Here is an 18,377-nt window from a genome sequence, read left to right as displayed (position 1 = left end):
GCTTGTAAATTTGTCCCAAAGGATAATAATCTCCTTACAAAAGGTTTATCGTTAAGATAAAAACTTAAAGGTCACAGATGTCCGGCTCAGTCCTATGTCAAGAAACAAAGGAGAATAATAAGGTTAAGTTGAAATGAAATCATCAGGTCCACTGTTGTCATGGTGTAGTTTTTGCACGTTTGCATTAATCTAATGAAGTTAAAGTGTCTGGCAACAAATATCCAAGTGTTAAATTGGATAATAACAATGCCCTTCACTGATTTACTTTGTTTACTGTGTTTTTATTTTATCATCATCTTAAACAATTAAAATCCATCACCAATTCATCAAGGCAAGGAATGCTGACTTCATAGTAGAGCTGGGTGATTTGTTATCATGATAACAATTTTAAAATCAGTCCATTTCATATAAGATTCAGTTTTACTCCTCAGTGAAGGTTGAAGAAACCAGGTATACATATACACACAGTCTACGTGATCACGTGTGTGTATCTCTGTGTGTCTGCACACTGCATACAAATGGATATACTGTACTTTTTTAAAGTTCTTTTAAACTGATGTTGACGAAAGTTATAGTGCAATTAATAACGTCTTATCAGCAAGACCTAAAGCAGAGTTGGCGTGTATCATAATGTACGTAAAGAAGATGGATGGTACACATATTTATATCCTTAAACGACTGCTGTGGTAAACAAAGATTAGAAGCATCTCGTACAAATCCCCTACAAGCAGCTGCTCTTCGGTTCAAACAAACAAATGTGAGCGTGTGACAGAGGAATGCTCGACCATGAGCAGGAACACACGTGCAGGTACTGAATCAACAACGTGGATATGAAGCAGATCTTGGTTTTCTCGCTCTTCTCGCCTCTTGGGTCCATTTGCATTTGACTGACTGTGGCACAAAATGAACGAATGTCGCGACGCTCTGGAGCTAAATAAACTGTCGATGAACTCTTAGCCTTTCTGTTGGTGCGTCTGTCACAGTCAGAGAGGCCAGGCTTTGTCAACAGATTGATGGATTCTGAGTCAACTACTAATTCATTAAGAAACTATTTTGATAACCGATTCATCAGTTTGTACGACGGAGTGTTAGGGCTAAACATCAAAGGAAAAAAAAGTCGTCTTTATTCCCGTAATGGTACGAGATTTTGTACCATTATTTAATTTAATTAAAAAATTCATTTTTGCTTTGCTTGATTAATAATGACTTTACTCTCGTAATATTGTGACTTTTTCTCATAATATTACGACTTTATTCTCATAATGTTATGACTTTTTTCTCATAGTATTACAACGTTATCCTCATAGTATTACGACTTTATCCTCGTAGTGTTACAACTCTATCGTGATATTACAATTGCTATTATTACTATTATTACATTTATTTCTTTTCAGTTTGGCCCGAAAGCGCTGTTATTTTTCAGCTTCATAAAAAAGTAGCTTTCTTGCTCCATATAACAAGAAACCCTGTATGTGTTTCAACATTATGTGTTTATTCAAACGTCCAAACACCCTTGATCCGACCACAAATCAGATGTTAGATCCACTACTTATATTACTTGTCCATTACTTGTTAAATAGTGGCAAATAAGTGATACACTCTCTCCATTAATGGCCTGACCATCATTTTGTTTAAACCTAATAAACCAAATCAATTTAATCACAGAGCACGGCATGCTTGGACTATGATGTGCAGCATTTGTAGCATTAGGTTACAATATACTCACCCCTAAAAGTTGGCGGCTATTTTTACCACATTAGATATTGCTATTCCCATGATATCATCATGTGACTCATTGTTCCATCATGGTGGTGGTATGCAAAAATCATGCCTATAAAATGATAAACAATGGCCACACTTGACGCTAGGCCTTGAAAAAGTCTTCCACACAATGTAACCGAGACAAATAAATGCAGACACACGTTCACAATTTAAAATGTGATTTTGAAAAGTAAAGAATCACAGCATCATCAGTATTTTTATTTTGGGGTATATAATCCTTTTCTGCTGGAGACAAGAGAGGGTAAAGTCTAGTCATGTGATGTTTATGTGTCTGCATGTGCGTGTCGCGTCACGTACGAGGCGTCTGTGCGAGACATGAAACATCTGTCAAACGATTAAGTTATATCAACGTCGCTCCAGACTTGTGATGACTTTGAAGTCATTTATTAAGAAGGTCTTAAGGTTCTGTTGCCATATTTAATGAAACTCCCTTTGGGCATTCTTCAGATATCGTGTTGACAAAAGAGAAGGTGTGTCTATATGATAGGGAGACAGCCACACAGTCACACAGACGATTTACAAACATGTAATGAAGACTCTGAAGACATTTCGCCATAAACACTGAAGGAATTCTTGAGTTGTGGCCAAAAATGTGCTCAGAAGTTCTTCTTTGAGTCAAAATAAACATTTGTGACAAATGTCCCGATACGTTTCTGAGCTGTTGAAGACATAATGCCTCCAGCTAAATAAATGCTTTATGCTACTAGGTGGGCATTAAACCAGACAGAGAGCACAAGGAAAGACTACTCGACATGAATTTAAACAGCAGTCGGGTAGTTGCAGAGTTAGGATCCGATTTAGTTTTAGTGTCAGTATTATTCATAGGTGTGTTATGAGCATAATGTCAAATAAGCCAATCAGAGTTTCGCTTGTCATTCCCTTCAAAAGCCAGGTGTGCATGTGTCTGGTGCTGGTACATTGCTTTTTAAATGGCAAATGCAGGAAACTGGAGAACTCTCTGCTGCGGACATGGATCTCCATGTGCGTGAGGAGAATAAAAATAACTTGCCAGAAATGTGCCAAAGGCAGGTTTGGTGCTAAGAACATGTGCCAGAACTCGATAACGATGAGACTCACAGAGCGCACGCTCTCACATGATGTGCGGCTGCGATACTAATTGCCGTTTTACATTTTAAGACGACACACAGTGGGAGACACTTTGCTTGTCTTTCGGCAGTGAAGCAGTCTACTCATGGAGAGGAAGAAGAGAAATAAGTGCAGTCGTAGTCGTGAGTTCTGTAACCTCGCGCCTGTTTTTCTGTGCACTTTTAAGTACAGAAGAGTCCAGAAGTACATGAGCCAGTACGTGGTCCTTGGCTGGTGGACTCTACATACACAAGTTTGTTTAATTTTCTTACAGATGGGGTCAATCTAAACTATAGATACTAATTATAAAAAGCATTACTTAACCGTTTCCGTAAGAAATCAATGACATTATTCACTTATTCATCTCGGAGTCCATACTAAACACACAGAACCCAAATGCACTGTTTTTTTCTCTTCCTGTCAGGCTGAGAAATGTCCCCACTTAAAAACGCCAACTTCCTGTGTGAAATCCTAAATAAATACTTTAAGTGACACACACACATTTTAAATACGCAGCACACCACAGAGGAAGACATAAAGAATGGACACAGTTTTGTAGAGGAACTACAGAGAATGAGGACTGTGTCATTTAACAGGAAGTTATAGAAATGACTAATCTACATACTGTACGTAGATATAACTGCAGGTTGTGAGCATTCTACTGAGTTTAAAAGTTAACCCTGCTCTGTAGAAAAATAAAATTGCTGTTGAAATGAAGAAAAGTTGCTTTGTTGATCCCAAAACATGAAATGTTTTTAACACTACTCAAACTATATTGTGAAGATGAAGCCTCATAAGTAAAGGAAAGCCTTTTACATCAAATACTGATTTACTTGCCTTTAATTGAGATATTCTATGACTTGGATGAGGTATATTTATATATTTATTGTCAGCAGTGAAAGAAAGTGCTGCAAACAGATCAGAATGGCTGTACGGTTTAGGTAAACAACCACAACAATGCAACCAATTCTTACCACTTCTGATGAATCCCACTCCCTCCACCTACGACATCAACCTGTGCTGGCCTTTAGTTTTATTCAAATCAAAAATGTGTATTCACTCACTTCATTTCCACTGAAACGCTGTGAATCCCAGCTTCTGCCAAAGAGGCTCACGAGTCTGTGCCCAGATTTGTTCTGGAGCATCACAGGTGCTGAGCCACGCTGCCAAACATACATGTGTGTTATTCTTACTATAAATGGTTTCAACCTTGACTCTCTCTCTCTCTCTCTCTGCCGTTCTGATACACAACATATGAAACAGTGGTATAATTAAAAGCCCCACTGCACACACAAACTCCCACAAGGAGTGTGTAACAAGATACCAGACACTATCATTTATCTGTCAGGTCACATCGAGCCTGAATGAGGGGGCAATCAAAACACTCTTTGTCACACATACGTGATTTACTCACAGACATTGTCACGCACTAATAACTAATAACCACTGACGATGTTTGCTTGGTCTAAAACCAAAATAAATGGGCAACATCTGAACTTGAGGCATACGATACATACAGAAAAATTGAAAACAGGCAAATCCGAGTACAAGCGAGTGCCTTGCTGTGTATCATGCTGTTGAAACTTCCACCTTTGTGAGTGTGTAAGGGGAGGGTTGATGGTGTTAACATTACAGCTGTCATGTGTTTATTTCCCAGAGTTCTGGTCTGTGGCGTCTCAGTCGTCTCCCTAGACTTAAACACTCACTTTCCCTCCATTTACACCCCATGTGTGCGGGTGTGTGTACAGTATGTGTTTGATGCATATGTGGTGAGGACATTAATTACGCTTAAGACAAATATGTGTACAATGTGTAGACTGTGGCCATGAGCGTATTTACGCACCATCCGTGTCAAGAATGCATCTGCGCGTTATTGGTGCATGAGACGATGATTGCGTAAGTGTGTGTGTGTGTGTGTGTGCGTGTGTGTGTGTGTGTTTACAGCATCCAACTGTCTCCTCTGTGTGATTAGCTTCCCATTAACAAAGTCACAATATATCACCCATCACTTGCTCCAGGCCTCCTTTAAATATTATCTCACTGGACAAACACGTTGTCAGCTTGTCAGTGAGATCCATTCTCTGCTCGTTCACACACCAACCATCTGGACACCCATTAGGTACCCATCAAAGCGTATGATGACCATCTCTATTGCAAAGCCATTTGGGTAAAAGTAGCAATCGAACAGCCACTAATGACCTTAAATTACATACTGTAATTTTTATGTTTTCCCCGTGATAGTACATTTAGAATATGGTTTGCATTAGATGTGTGTGTGTGTGTGTGTGTGTGTGTGTGTGGTAAGGCATGGAAAACCCTAAGCTCTTAAAGTCCCAGTGCACTGTTCCCTCTGACAGCCAGCTTTGGTCTGCTGTGCACCACCTCACCTGTTATCTGTCTATCACTGTATTGTGTCAAAGCAGTGCTGTGCTGTGCTGAGCTGAGCTGAGCTCTCACACTCAATCACGGTCGGACGACAAACTCAGCTGTTTGAGATAAAATTTCATGTACGACAATAAAACCACCGCAAAGTAAATCCACAACGGTGTAGCAGCCAGTACGTCTTCATCTCATTAATGTTACCTGAGCGGTACTGAATTTCTGTTCGGCTCACTGACACTGACTTTGCTTTTTTTTTTTAATGATTTCACTTTTTTGCTATAGTGTTTCTTTTCAAACAATGGGTGCAACACACACACACACACACACGTGCGTTTGCCCCACTCCAGCTGCGTCTTAAGAAGTCAGGGCCAAACCGGTAATCTCACTGGTTTAGAAGTTACTGGATCTGTATCCATTACAGGATGTTATACCCCTCAGCCCCAAACCCTCCTCACATCCCTTGACCTTCCACCCATTAGGGGTCATTCAAACAAATATTTTTCCCCTGTCTTTTTTAACCATAAAATCTGGTATATCAGGAACTCATATTTATGTCACTAAACCCCTAGATCCTAAGCTCCTGCGACCATGTTAGCCTCTCTTGTCCGGTCTTATCATCCCTCATCCATTCACACCCTCCCACATCAGACCATGGTTTCGTGCAGCTGTGTTGAAGAAGACGCAGTACAGAAAACAGAAAACAGAGAAGCACAATCTACTTCAGGACATAAACTTATTTGTTTCAGCCTTACAACCAACAGTTGTGTGGTTCTAATGAAGTATCAGTTTCCAGAAAGGGAACTCAACACATCCTGTCAGGAAGCTTTGAGACTTGGGAGCAAAAAGCACTAGCAACCGTTTGGTAGAGTGAGTCCATGCTGGTGTTTTTGCTTTGCTTTTCTGAAATCTCCCTTTTTGACATTCAAAATCATCTCAGTTAGATTTCCGCAAGGATGATGCATAGGTTTTTATAGTGGATGACAATAAATGCACTCAGAATTTGCAATTTAGTCTATTTTACACCATAGGAACACAATTCTGAGTGCGCTTACTGAAACCTGAGTTTACTAAGCAGGTGTTCAGTGATGTAAAATACACAAAGACATGGACACCACATACAGATACTGCCAAAAACTGATTTTATGGAAACTAAAAACAGATCACTGGACTTGTGAAAGGCACAGCGTATCCCCATCGCCTCGGGCAGACGGTGTCATACAACTGTTGTGTCAAGGGTTTATTATTTTGGCAAAAATCCACGTAGGTGTTTTGTTGTTAAAACAAAACCAGGATTTCTGTGGAAAGCAACTCTCATTAGCGGCCAGTGACAAAAGCAAAGCAACTGGCAGAGCTTTGACTGTGAAAACCGATACAGCGGTGCTTATTTCCACCAAGGACAATGAAATGTAAGCTATCACGCTCACTCCTCACTTCCCAGAACTCACACTGAAGGCTACAGCCTGGCGTAGGTGGAAGGTCACAGAAAAAGTATGTGCATGTACGTGTGTGTGTGTGTGCGTGTGTGTGTGTGTGATTTATACATGTTGCACTAGTGTGCGTGCATTCCCTCTGCTCTCATTTATCCAAGAAGACAAATGAACGCATCGTCCTTCATTGGTTTACCGCAGAGACAAAGGCCAAGACGAGCTGCAGGGCAAAGTGCAACTGCAGCGCAGACACAACAACGTAGTGTCTGCAGCTCATTTAATATCTATAATAATTCCAATTCACCTGTGGCTATAAGACCAAGAAACACTAGCTGACCAGGTCTAGACTGCCTTTCAGTCAATTAGGGCTTCCATGTGATGTTTAGGAGTAGCAGAGCGTGGGGGATAAACAGGAAGAAAACAGTGAGTAAAATATAGATAGAGAAAGAAAAAGAGTTCATGAATAAATGACCATCTTTTTGCAGAAAACAAATATTTGCACGTTGACTCACTGTTGGATCTATTGGGACGATAAATCATCCGAGTGTCAACCAATGAATGAGGCTATTACTGGTCCACTCAATCATATCTTGTCAACGAATAAAAGAGGTTGCTGCCATCAAGCCTTGGGCAAAATTCAGTTTGAATACAGTTTCATCAGTTTGTAACCTTGAAACCTCACCCTAAAAACTCAAGCAAACAAAACATTTATAATAAAAAATAAGGACATGACACGCTCATTATGTTGATTTTACAAAATCAAAATTATAACCTGGGGATTTAAGTTTTAAATTATATTCTGGGCAATTTCAGGGGATTGTTCTTTTTCTAAGTTTAGTTTACCTCGTTTATTTTACGTTTAGTTTATCTGGCTCTATTTTTTTATTAACTTGTTAATTACCATTGAAGCAGTGTTGGTATACAGGTGGAGCACTAATATTAGTGCTGCGGCTAAATGGAAGTTTATGTGCCAAAAAACTTTTCGTTGTAATGTTAAGAAAAGAACCGTGTGAATAACTTATGGAAAGTTTAACACATTCAACATAAAGAAGCCTTGGTCGAGCTCCAACTATGTGTCAGATTTTTACAAATTTCCTCTTCTCCCGCAGCTGTGCAGCTTCTTCAGTGTCACTGTTAAAATGTATTTCAAGCATTCGGGCAATTTTCATGTTTGTCTCCATGTGTACGCACGTGTGCAATGCGAGTGCTCAAGCGTCCGTGGCATTCGCAACGACTGACGGTGCTTTCAAGGCTTAGATTCAACGATATCATCGTCATTACATCTGCGAACGAGCAACAACAACAAGGCCAGAGGGCAAAAAAACAATAGGGTTGAAATGTTAAGTGGTGCCTGAAGCTGCACACGGGATAAAATCTGCATCTAAACACACATTTCACACAAGCATTCGTGTGTAACGCGCGTGAGTAAACAGGAAGCAGATCGTCTACTCTGGAGATTGTTGCTTGTTTGCAGGAACTACTTTGAATAACGAATCACGACGGGGAAAAATATGCACAGGGATATTTTTTGGGTGAATTGACAGCAATGTGGAAGCGTTCTTGATGACGACGAATGACTAACTGACTAGTTTTACGACACAGTGATTGCTGCATACAGTTTTATAAATAAACCTGGCTACTATGATCACATATGGTGATTGTTTCTTCTTTATATTGTAATTGTTACGCGACAAATTCTCCTTTTCAGAAGAAGGAAGCACATACAATCTGAAAGATACTGCAATTAATAACTGAATAAAATGCACCAAAACTTCTAAGCAAGAGTTAGTAGAAAGTATAATTCAGTATCATCCTTGTTGTATGCATCAAATTTAGTCATGGCTAATGCCCTTTTGTTGTTTGGTTAAAAGGATAAGGTGATTATGGCAAGATTAATCAGGGAAGAATGTTTTCTAACCAATACGATCAAACTGGGAATAAAAAACATGAGTATAATTCAGAAATGTCTGTATTTCTCCTCCTTTCAGTCTTAAACAGTAGTTTTGGTTCGAAACAAACTCCAAAGCAGCACAGACAGCAGGCACAACATGTCTAGAGGGGGCAACTCAGCATGGATTCCATAGGATAGCCGACTCAACTGGTGACAATGACAGGAAAGATGGACGAGAAAGCGGGGGTGACACGGAGCCAGAGGTCACAGGACAACCTCGGCACATAATACACCGTGTAGAAGAGGTACAAGACTTTGCTGGCTTCACTGCAGACCTCCCGCTGAAACAATCTCCAATTACTTTAAATAGACCGACAACAAAAGGAGAGAAGAAAAGTCTCATCACTCAAAAGATGTACCACATATATCTTATGTGGACAAACATTTGAAATGTCTCCACTCCAGCACTGACTTTTAAAAAGTCGTTTTTTTACAGATAATCTACACGACGACAGCGGTGAAAACTATACGAAGGAGAATCCACAGGAGCCAAGTCGACCCTCTAATGACACACATCACGGCACTAAACATAACAGACCAATAAATCTGACACGTTCACTCGTTTTAACACCTCACCAATCACACTCCAGATACCAAACATGGTCAGAAACAAAGAGGCCAACAGTAACAGTGTCACACCATGACAATATACCTCTGTGTTTGTGTTTGAAGAAAACAGCAAGTGCACTGTCACTGAAGATATTTAACTGAGAGCCAGGGCAGCTACATCGCTTCACAAAAAAGTGTGAGTCCGCGTCACTGAAGTATGAAATTGTAATTCTGTCTCAAGTGATAGCCTCACTTGTTTTTGGATAGTCAGTACAAACACGTACGAGTTTGTTGACTGACCATAGTGTAAATTATTTTAAGCACTGAAGCAAGCATACTCAGTAAATTATATTTTTTCACCATTAACGAGACACAAAATAGCTAAATAACGAGTTACAAAATAATAATTTAATAAAGATACCTCAGCTCGGGCATCATCTAGCCTTAATAAGACATGTAACCTTAAAAACAATTTCCAAAACAGACCTGATTTCCTAACTGATGGCATGATAAGCTGTTTACAGACACGGCAAAGCACAGGTAAAAGCTGCAAAGCATCCCATTTTGTACTTTTTGGCATCCACAACACTTTCAATAAGAAGTTCATGCAGCTAAGATTTAAAAGTGTAAAAACCAAATCTAACAAACATCTGAGAAGCTTTACAACAAAGCACAGAATACAGTGTACAGTTACTCACCTTGCACTGGCGCATGGAGAGAAAACAGTCCGAGCAACAGCAGAGAACTCCGGCTCCAGAGACAGAGAGAGAGACAGCACTTCAGCCTTTCTCCCTGCACTGGCATGGTAGAGTCTGCTGCTCCGCTCTGCTCCTCTACCCCTCTTCAGTGCACTCCACACCACAGGATCCACTGCTTACTCACTCACTCACTCACTCACTGCCCGTGTGTGTGTCTGTGTCCTCGAAAGAAAGACAGAGAGTGTGTGTAGGAGAGAAGGGGTGGGGGGGGGCGGTGGCACAGGGCAGGAAAGCGCCTGTATGTGCGTGTCTGCTGCAACGTGAGAAAGTCCAACACCACGCAAAACACCCCAGCAGCAGCACAAGCAGTAGTGGCAGTCGATTGTCCTCAAACCGTCTGACAGTAGCAGCCCAGCTGAGAGAGAGCGAGAGAGAGAGGGAGAGAGAGAGAGAGAGAGGAGGGGGCAAAACAGAGAGTTTACTTCAATTGCTTAGTAGGGAGGGCTGACCCCTCTCTCTCACACACACAGGTTTGTGCAGCTATTCCTCTTGGGACACTGCATTGATTTCCATCAATTTGAACAGCCTAAACAAAGTGTTATCCCTTAACCTTAACCATAACCACTTAATGCCTAACCCTAACATTAACCCAACCACAATTCAAATCTTAGCCCTAAACCACTCCCTCAGAAATGAGGTTCTGCCTCATTAGTATCAGGTTTTTGCCTCCATGAGGACTACTGGTCCTGATAAGGTAAGACAAGGTCCTAAAGAGGGCGCAAATACAAGTACGCACACCAACACACACGGGGAGGGAGGGAGGACATGGGTGGACAGAGAACGGGGGCAGACAGGAGTAAGATGGGGTTTAGAAAAAAAGAAGGAGGGTGAGAAAGTTATTGAAAACAAACAGCAGGATCTGCGCCTTTAACAGTGAACAGATAAAATGTTCCCACATTTCATGTCGGGCATGAATTCCGCGAAAAAAGTGTTTATGAAACTAAAGTGAGCAGTGGAACATAACCGACACGCTGTAGATAATTGGGGCAGCGAATGAAAAATCCTTACACTGCAGGCTGTGTACGCACAGCATTAGAAAGTGACTGACCAAAATGACTCAGTCAGTTACATATGACATAAACATGAGCACCTTTAGATATCTGACACTTTAGCAAGAAGCTCTTTTACTCCACAGTGTGAACAAAACGTGTGTGCACGTCCACACCAACACCAACTAATTGGCGAGGTACTTAAACGCATGGGTCTGCTTCAAGTGTACTAAAACAGAACAAACATCAATTCTTCGCACACATTAGGAGCCAAAATTCCAGTGTACAAATCGCCGATACCTTCAGTGAGAGTCAGTATTCAAAGTTTGTCTGACAACAGCGCGATTGTTCAAAATGGCAACTTTCAGCTTGTTAGTATTAGGAAGTTTACGGTTAAGCATGAGGCTAGTTGTTAGCATGTCAAGCTCCATTCAACGCTCCCTACCATGCATTCACTTAAGACGGCAGAGGATAAACCCGGTGTCATCGTCAGTGCTGATGTTTTTATCGCTGTTGTCTGTGTGTGTAACAGCGTCTGTTATTATTTCTAGGTATTAGCCAGGGGAAGGATTTGGAACTGTGGTACATGCGCAGCGTATCCAGGCCAGTTGGAGTCCGACTCTAGTCCCACTGACGTTACATTCAGTAGTAATTTTACTTGACCAATCACATTATAACCAGGGTGTGTTAGCCCAACGTTGATCATTTTGATTCTGGGCTAGGATTATTAATCAACAGAATTCCTTATTTTTTCTTAGTTAATATCTACAGCCAAATGTGTAATACAGAACCCACATGCAATTAAAATGAAAAACTTACTGTAGATTACAGAAATCCTATAACGCCTACTCAAAACACATCTTCACTAAATGGTGTGCTGTTAACAAATCAGGTAGCTGGCAGAGACACTTTGAAGGAGCAGTAAGAGATTACATCACCGCTGCCTGGAGCTTTTAAACTCATAAATAAATGGGGTGAGACACTCTAATAGACCATTTCCTTTCCAGAGATATCCCTTTGCCTGTAAGGCATTTACTCTAGACAAGACTGTATGTGTATGCTGAGAACACTTTCCTTTTAGCAAAATAGAATTACAAGATCTGAAAGAGCATGAAATGAGCAGTTCTTTTTTTAATGACACATTATCCTGATTTGTGAGGTTTTGAGGTTGTCTGTTTCTTTCTGCCCTGACTGCAAATGGCAATTAAAAAAAGTTGGATACACCATTTGATGGATCCACCTGCACCTGTCTTTTTTGGAGGAACTGAAGCAATGCTGGGCAAACCCAAAGAGCCTTTGTGCACCTTGGCCTGGATGAAAGGAGTTTGGCCTCTGTGTGTGATGCTGGGAAACATGGTCTGGAGCACAGGCCTTCAGTAGATCAGTGTATTGCTTCACTGGTTCTTTCAGCTGATGAAGCGCTGAGGGACAAAACCCCTGAGCTTGTGGCCCAGTCTCAGATGTTGCAGCCACATCATGAGCGGAAGGAGTTGGGGGACATGAATGATGCATCACTTCTTGGCCATGTCCACCCTTGTGGTGACGACACGCCGGGTGTGGCCTGCACAGGACGATTGTAGACAAACACTGGGGGGACCTTTCAGGCGTGCCAGGCCAGCTTGTGTGGACAATGCAGGAAGAAGTCAAGCCAGGTTTCAGAGTCTTGACTGCTGTTTAAATGTATGAATACCTTGGGATCACACTGGAAATCCTAATTCTTTGCATTCTGACCGTGTAGATCAGCAGTACTGGCTATCCTTCCTACACCGGTGTTTGTCCCTGCCCTCCCCCTCCATTCCTTTCTCTCTCCTCCACCCCCCACACACTCCCCTCCTCCAGTGAAATAGAATGTCATTATAAACATGTCTAACCGCAGGGGGCCTTTTAAAAACCTGACAGAATTTGCCCCCCAATCCACACTTTCTATGAAGCAGTGTGTGCGTTATAAATGAATGTTTGTATGTTTTAAAGAATGTCTGGTGATTTGCAGGAAGACATAGATCGACCTCTTTAAAATAGGTTACAACACACACAGGTTTACGCAGCTCTCCTTTTAAGGGCATTGCCATTGACGTCCATTCATTTCAACAGCATAAACAAAGCTTTGTGCCTAAACATAACTGTTTCCTGTTAGTGCCTATCAATAACCATAATTCAACTTATGGCCCTAAACTTAACTGGTTCCTCAGAAATGAGGTTCTACCTCATTATTCCCTAGTGTTTATACCAGAGGAGGTCCTAAAGAAGTAACAAATACAAGCACACGCACGCACACACACGCACACACTTTGTCTTTCTTAGCACTCTCATGCTGGGCCGTTGATGAATGGCTAAACCTGTCACAAGTGAAAGATGGGCAGTGAAAAAGAAAGAAAGATGAGTGAAGAAAAGGTTGCTGACACTAAAGGAGGAGTGGTCACAGAAGAAATGATCATAGATTAACTCACGGATGATGAGGAAGCATAAAGGTCAGAGGAGGAGGGTGAGAATAGAGCGTGCAGGACAGTAGAAATCAGAGAGAGAGATAAAAGAAACCCACAGACGTACAAATGTAGCTTATTTTAATTTAAAAACAGACATTTGAATGTGAAGCATTACATTTTTCCCCCCTGTTTTTCATACACTAAGCTCCCTTTCAAGACAACATGAGTCAATGCTGCAATCGGCAAAACAATTTCAACAAATATGTGGTGAAACACATTTGTGGATTTACAACAAATGCTCCCCTTTCTGTGGCTAAAACAGACTAAATTTAAACAGGTAAAAGTGAAATTAGGTCCCTTGTTGTGATTCATTGATATTTTGACACCTATTTTAAGAATTATATGTAACAAAACAAGATCTGTCGTGTACTAGTGGCTTCAGATTTTAACACGTGTTATTCCAGTACATTGTCTCTGTGTTGAGGTTCCATCTGAGCCAGAGGATTTTAAAGCCCACCTCACCTTTTCCTGGTTCTCTTTATCGGCATTATGAGGCATTTATCCCTTTATTTGACGTGTGAACAGACAGGGGATTAGATCCGTTTTAGAGGAACACCTCTGTGGCACAGCAGCGTATCTGCTAATCCCCGGCCATTCACTTTGTGTCGCGTCTTTAAACTAACAAGGAGTTTAACATAATCAGCTTTAAATCTGTTCATTCACTCACTCACTGGCTCATTTACATGACAATATCCTTTCTGCCCTAAATGGTCTGTGGAGAGGACAGGAATGAGAGAACATATGAATGAATCAGCACGTACACAAAAAGACTACAAAATATGTAAATAGTGGAAAATACTTTGGAAGGATGTTGTAGGTGTAAAAGAGTTATGGACAGAGGGAAGTGGGGGAATGCATGAAAAACTGATCCATAAAAAGGGTTGGTGAGCTGTAGGGGAATAAAAGCGTGATGATGAAGAATGGAGTCAAAGACCAAAAGACCACAGCGTAAAACCTTTTCACTCAAACTTCTTCACAACCTCAGCTCTGGTTCCTCTGAGCTACGTCTATGACAAACACACAGCTTGTCAACCAAACCCGGCAAAGTGTGGAGAGAAACTGGAAAAACAAAGGGTGACACATGAGTGAGGAAAGGTATGGTGATGAATTGGTGGCATAGAAGACGCCCATCAGGAAAAACCTCTGACCTCATGCTGATTTGTTCTGTTTTGACCTTTGCCCTCTGGAGAAAATCCCTCTGCACCAGTGCTAATGAATCCTTTCTCACAAAAACATGGTTGGATGCATCAAAATTGAAAACAGGCAATAAAGAAAGCGAGACAGACCTGGAAAGGATGTGCAGCAGGTTAGAGTGATTAAGGATTAAGAAGAGATATGGCAATGTCCTAACAAATGAACAGAGTGTGCTGAGAAGATGGAAGGAGTACTTTGGGGAAAACGAGTGCCTCAGGAAGTGCAGCGGAAATGAGTGAGGAGGAAGTGAGGGCGGCAATGAAGAGTGCAATGGCAGTTGATCAAGGTGACATACCTGCGGAGAAGAAGTGCAGTGGTACAGATTTTTCTAGAACATGGGGACGACGTGCAGAACTCCAGTTACAACAGAGGTATAAAAAAAATGATCAGCCACACCATGAAGATATGGGGAAGAGTCGTTGAAGCTTCAGTTAAAGAACAAAGTGAAGATCAGCGAGCAGCTGTACGGGTTCGTGCCAAGAAAGAGTACCAGAGAGGCAAGGTTGACATGGTTTGGTCACGTGTGGAGGAGGGACAGTGATTATTATTGGACAAAGGATGTTGAAGATTGAGCTTTCAGGCAGGAGGAAAAAAAACAAGACCACAGAGAAGGTTCATGGATGACACAAGGGATAGGGCAAGATGGTGGGCAGATGATCGGCTTTGACGACCCCGAAAGTGAGAAGCTAAATATTATTATAATAATAATATTATTATTATTAATTTTATTATAATTATCATTAATAATAATACTCTGAAGGTCATGGCAAATCCTTTCCATTAAAAAAACATTGAAGAAAAAAATCCCTGTATCCTTCTTTGTTTTGTTTCTTCCCGTTTGACGGACACATTTTTACAGACCTCTTTGTCCCAAACAGAGCTTTCCCAATGAAACACGAGCTACCTTTAGAACATAATATGACTAGTACCACACACACACACACACACACACACAGGTGTGAAGCCATTTAAACTTAATGAAGGTCTAATGACAGACAGGGAATGAATTTTACAGCTTGTTATTGTCATTGTGAAACCACTCACTGTATCACTTTACAACCACCATAAACCCATTGACAGGGATAGGTGTGGCGGGGGCATGGTACAACAAAATCATCAGAAATCCCCCTCTGTAATCATGATATCATAAATATTTCAATTACAGTTAATTGCTTTGTTGTACATCCAACTGGAACGACTGTTTTTCCTCAGGTCATCTGGCAATTCCTTCTTTTTCTATAGAAGTTCTGTGGCGTCGACATCCTGTTACTTTGCCCTCAAACACAGTGTAAAATAAAACCAACAAATTAAAGGCTGAGAATGACTTCAGTTGTGGTAATTCTGGCACCATAAATTATTTAGTGTCACATGTTAAAATTAAAAGCAGATTGTCTTTCAGTCTAGGAGAAGCCAAATCTTCTCGGCCCCCTGCAGTTGGGGTTAGGGTTGTTAAAGAAGGAAATATTTGGCAAAAAGGCTGGAATGACAAAAATGTCCTGTCCGGAGGACAGAAGATCAGTGTGGCTGCTACTTCCTGCATGGGCTCTGAAGAGGTTACCTGTGTTAGAAGATCTTTGCCTGGCTAACAGCTTACCAAAAACTGAGGATCACGATCACTGCCAACCTCCCAACCATCTGTTTTGAGCAGTAAATATCTGAGCTCTTGCTGTAACTTTAATGCATTTTGTGTCCAATACTGCTGAATGGATGCGTAACACAGTCCAGATTAATGGGGCAACTCAACTTTAATCGGGCATTTAAATGTCTTAAAGAGGACTGGTCCAATGAAATAAAGTTGGTTGGTTTTTGCAATGACAACAGACAATAAAGGCATCTTATCTTACTGTCTGATAACTCAAATCTTACACTCATAAAATTTTACAGGTAAATCCACATGGATCATAACTATATCATATAATTTTGTGTTTAAACTAAATAAAGGGTTCATTTATGCCACAGAGCTGCAAGCGAACACTGCAACATGCTACACATACAGCATTTTAAAGTGTTTCAGCTTCTTCTTTTGATTCAATTTTAAGATCTATCTTTAAAAATTCCATTAAAACTGCTATATTTATTTATTTAACTAGTTGTCAAGTCAGGTCAGTTTTATTTGTATAGCGCCAAATCACAACATACATTATCTTGAGGCACTGTACATAGTAAGGCAAAAAGTTGTTTTCAGGTCCAATGCATACATGCAATTTTATATAAAAAATATGTAGCAGCAATTATGCAGAGGGAAGGTTTGGCATCTGGATGTACATTCATACAGAGAAAATGTTGGGATATTCAAACAGCAATTCATCGTTCACTTTATAAAGGTTTGAATGATAAAGTACGATGTTGTTGACATGCCATTTCTTTACACTTACAGTTCATGGTTTGATGATCGGGATTGATTCAAACCGACAGGAGGCAGTGAGATTTGTGAATTAAATGGCATCAAAAAGTTCAACAGGAGTTCAATCAGCTGCGGAGGAGGCACATGCCTGTCATGTGGTGAAATAACTGTGAGAGACCGGTGTTGTTGTTTTTTGTTGATCTGTCACTGCTGGCACAATCTGCTGCAGTCTCTCAACTATGATCCACAAGCAGCTATGACTTCGATAAGTGTGTTCAGATGTGACCAACTAGTGCAAATAATAAAGCCACTCAAAGCTGCTGATGTCTATTTCACATCCGTCACATCGTTTGTAACACAGGGCACTGATGAGCACTCATCTGCCATTGAAAACTAACTTGTTTATTTTTGTGTAGCAAAGCACCACAAGTGAGAGCTTACGCTAATAAAAGAGCTACACGTCTTTCCATAGCCAATGACAACTGTTTCTACAGCCAAGAATAGCTAAGCTCTATGAAACCACTGAGTCGCTGTTGCTGGTCCCATTCACTGATGCCTTCTCTTGCTTACTTTCTACATCTCAGACACACACACACACACACACACTCACACCTGCCAAACATAATGCTTCTTTCAATTCCTACACAAGCCTGGGGACAGCTGTGTGTTCTGGAGATTAGTAAAAGCATCACTTGAATTTTTCTTTAATGGCTTTGACAAGAAAAACAAAAACAAAAAACACCTGCACTGAATGAACAAAAATACAGTAAATCTGACATAAAACTATTCACTTTTTTTGGTGATGATGTTATTAATTTGCCTGTGTTTTATGGTTTTTTTTTTGTGAAGGAAACTGACTCTGTCAGGCAATACCTTGAGACCTGACTGGAGAGTGTTTGTGTGTATACAGCAGCAGTGCAGGGATGGGCAGGGCCAAGAATGTGAAACTTTTGTTTTCAGTCATACAGCTGCCTCGCTTTACCAGAACAATGTCACTGTCTTGATATAAAACAAGTTTCTTCCTCTGTGCACCTCTATACTGAAAAACACAGAAAGAGGAGTATGGAGATGATAGGCTTTATCAGCAGTTTCTCATTTGACAGTGTTTTGTATGTAGGGACATTTGTTGATATTTAAAAGTTACGCACTACAGTTTTTACTGGATCTAGTAAGATCTGTATGGAAGAGTATTAGGGCCACATGTGAAAGAAAATACCGCCAGCATGAATTCTGTCAGAAAGTCAGAATTCTGAGAAAAAAATCAGAATTACGGGATTTAAGTCAGAAGTATGGGATTAAAATCAGAATTCTGAGAAAAAATTCAGAATTATGGGATTAAAGTCAGAATTCTGAGAAAAAAATGTCAGAATTGTGATTCAATTCACTTATTTCTGACTTTAATCTCAGAATTCATGCAAAAAAATGTTTACAT

The 18,377-nt window shown here is 40.6% G+C and overlaps 1 protein-coding gene across 2 annotated transcripts in view; it reads right to left on the bottom strand.

Annotated features, from left to right (window-relative positions):
• bmpr1ba (bone morphogenetic protein receptor, type IBa) overlaps positions 1–18,377 on the bottom strand; it is a 66,409-nt gene that overhangs the window by 15,045 nt on the left and 32,987 nt on the right. The window contains exon 1 of one of the 2 annotated variants that reach the window (XM_044025974.1): positions 9,876–10,102. The exons of the other annotated variant lie outside the window; for it this stretch is intronic. Coding sequence (XP_043881909.1) covers positions 9,876–9,981 — 106 coding nt within the window. The 5' untranslated portion in view covers positions 9,982–10,102. Of the gene's footprint in view, positions 1–9,875; positions 10,103–18,377 lie in introns of those variants that run through there. 2 annotated transcript variants of the gene reach the window in all.

The sequence above is a fragment of the Solea senegalensis genome, linkage group LG5 (assembly GCF_019176455.1).
Source record: "Solea senegalensis isolate Sse05_10M linkage group LG5, IFAPA_SoseM_1, whole genome shotgun sequence".
NCBI classification, from domain to species: Eukaryota; Metazoa; Chordata; class Actinopteri; order Pleuronectiformes; family Soleidae; genus Solea; species Solea senegalensis.
Note: the sequence above shows the minus strand (reverse complement) of the source record. Positions and strands in the feature narration are given on the sequence as shown.